This window comes from Echinops telfairi, unplaced genomic scaffold (assembly GCF_000313985.2).
Source record: "Echinops telfairi isolate 266 unplaced genomic scaffold, ASM31398v2 ScPeMD7_7412;HRSCAF=8450, whole genome shotgun sequence".
Taxonomy (NCBI): domain Eukaryota; kingdom Metazoa; phylum Chordata; class Mammalia; order Afrosoricida; family Tenrecidae; genus Echinops; species Echinops telfairi.
This window is the reverse complement of record NW_022111312.1, coordinates 3,746,289-3,748,740: the sequence shown is the minus strand read 5'-3', so window position 1 is coordinate 3,748,740 and position 2,452 is coordinate 3,746,289. Positions and strand designations below refer to the sequence as shown.

The window sequence follows — 2,452 nt, the reverse complement described above, 5'->3', positions numbered from 1 at the left end:
CAGTGCTTTGCCTTGGTGTGACAGGATCAGATCCGGTGGCATATTCTTGTGGAGATTCTCCAAGATCCAAACTGAGGGTCTGCCGCAGAGGCTGGCACTTAGGGGTCACGCAGTATATTGTGGCTGACAACAGTGTCCTCCTGTGCACCGGCACAGGGCCTTGTCCGCAAAACCTGGACAAAGGACAGAGTGGGGAAAAGCAAATTGCCAAAATAAGAGACCGAGGATGGACCCAGTTCTGTCCAACAAAGTCAGTGGCATCATTGGCTGGGGAGCCTTTACACACAGGTTGCTGACCTTGGAAGAAAGAGGGGGTGATCGATTTCTCACCACGTCAGCCATTGAAAGCCCCCTTGGAACCCAGTTCTACGCTGACGTACACGGGGTCTTCGTAAATTGGAATTGATGGCAACAGGTGTCCCCTCGAGGGACATGCACAAACGTAAGGAGCCCTGGCAGCACCCAGTGAAGCAGTTGGCTGCTAATCAAGAGCTGGGGTGGTTCAAACCCCCTGTGTCCCGGTGAGAAAGATGTGGCAGTCGCTCCCGTGAAGATGGACACCTTTGGAACACCCACGGGGCAGTCCCACCCTGCCCTGTAAGGATTGCGATGAGTCAAAACCGATCCAACAGCCATTTGCTCTGTTTTATCCACCAATGTCACGGAACCGAGACGTGTCTGTGAGGGGGTGCCTCAAAGGGATGGTGGCAAGATGGCTAGAGAGAGGTGGGGGTGACAGAGGCAGGGAGGCAAGGGAGAGTCTGGCCTGATCTCTGAACAGCAAGCATGCATTCACGAATTTCACGTGTTCGTTATAAGGGCGGCTTATTTTGATTGGGTTTTCTTTTCAAGTATTTCCTGTCTTAGGTTGTCATGCCCCACTTTAACGGGTACACCAGGAGCCATGGGTTTTGCAGCAGTTCAGTATCCCACCTCCAGGTGGCTTGACCACTGACTTCTCTCTTTGCGGAGGCTCTGCTAAAGGGGCAGGTTCCGTTCTATTCCTGTTTGTGTGCTGCTGTATAGAAGGAGCTCCAGTAGGGTAGTGGGTTACGAGTCGGGCTGCTAACCACGAAGTCGGTGGTTTGAACCTCCTAGCCTCTCAGAGGGAGAAGGATGAGGCTCTCTACTCCTGTAATGATCTACTGCCTGGGAAAGCCGCAGGGTCGGCTCCGCTCCGTCCTCTAGGGTCGCTGGGAGTCAAAACAGACTCGATGGGAGTGGGTGTCTACAAGGGCGTAGTTGGTGTCCAGAGGGTAAAGGGGCTTGGAGACCAGGCTGGATGGGGGTGGTCTTCAGCTGTCTGGATGGGCCTGGCCCAGTCATCTGTAGTCGGCTGCCTGACATCCCCCCTAACCCACTCATGCAGTGCCGGGAAGTGTGTAGCCTGAACCTGTCTGACCGCTGTGCCTTCATCCGGACCAACCTTGACTGTCACAGCGATGGGGGATACCTGGACTACCTGGAAGGCATCTTTTGCTGCTTCTCCTACCCCCTCCTCCCTCTGGTCATCACCCTCTATGTGAGGCCCCGCCCATTGGGAGGCCAGGGGTGGAGGGAGGGGAGGCATTGGTGGCCCAGCCGGACCCTCAACTGCCGCCCCTCTCTGGTCCTCCCACTAGGTTCTCTGGCTGCTTTACCTGTTCCTGATTTTGGGGGTCACTGCCGCCAAGTTGTGAGTGTGGCCCATTCTATAGAGCTTTAGCTATTTGACTGCCTAGTAAGGGAAGGATGGGGTTGGGCCTGCCTCCTGGTGACCCCTTCCTTGCACAAAGGGACCCCCCCCCACCTGCCCAATACTGCCTGGTCCTGCCCCCTCCCTATGATGGATTGCATACTGGGTTGTTGGGATTTTCCACTGGCTCAGTATTTTCTGAAGTAGATCGCCAGGCCATTCTTCCTAGTCTAACTTGGCCTGGGCACTGCACTGAAACATGCTCAGCATGCGAGGCTCTGCTGGTGGGTGGTGGCTGTGCGTGTGGTGCATTGGCCAGGAATGGAACCCGGGTCTCTTGCTTGGAAGGAGAGCGTTCTCCCCCGGCCTGGCTGCCTACGGGTGGGGCTGGGGCACCCTGAACTCTGCCAGCACTCACTTCACGGCTTGCGTCTCTCCATAGTTTCTGCCCCAACTTGTCCGCCATCTCCACCACCTTGGGGCTCTCCCACAACGTGGCAGTATCCTTTTGTCCCCAGAGGGAGAGAGGGCAGGGTGGGGGTTGGGGGGGTACGGGATGGGTGCCCCCCCCCCACACACACACACAGGTAGCAACCCCTGCACTGATCTTCCTTGACGCACCTCTCCCCATGGTGTCACCTTCCTGGCCTTTGGGAACGGGGCCCCCGACATCTTCAGTGCCCTGGTCGCCTTCTCTGACTCACGCACAGCTGGCCTGGCCTTCGGAGCACTGTTTGGTGAGAGACGGCTGGGCAGGGTGGTGGTGGGGGGGTGGGG

General features: G+C 57.1%; 1 protein-coding gene across 1 annotated transcript in view; it reads left to right on the top strand.

The window, feature by feature from the left end:
* The first annotated feature begins 1,145 nt into the window (after window positions 1–1,145).
* SLC8B1 (solute carrier family 8 member B1) overlaps window positions 1,146–2,452 on the top strand; it is a 14,643-nt gene continuing 13,336 nt past the window's right edge. The window contains exons 1-4 of the mRNA XM_045296700.1: window positions 1,146–1,522; window positions 1,623–1,675; window positions 2,118–2,175; window positions 2,307–2,412. Coding sequence (XP_045152635.1) covers window positions 1,283–1,522; window positions 1,623–1,675; window positions 2,118–2,175; window positions 2,307–2,412 — 457 coding nt within the window. The 5' untranslated portion in view covers window positions 1,146–1,282. The remainder of the gene's footprint in view (window positions 1,523–1,622; window positions 1,676–2,117; window positions 2,176–2,306; window positions 2,413–2,452) is intronic.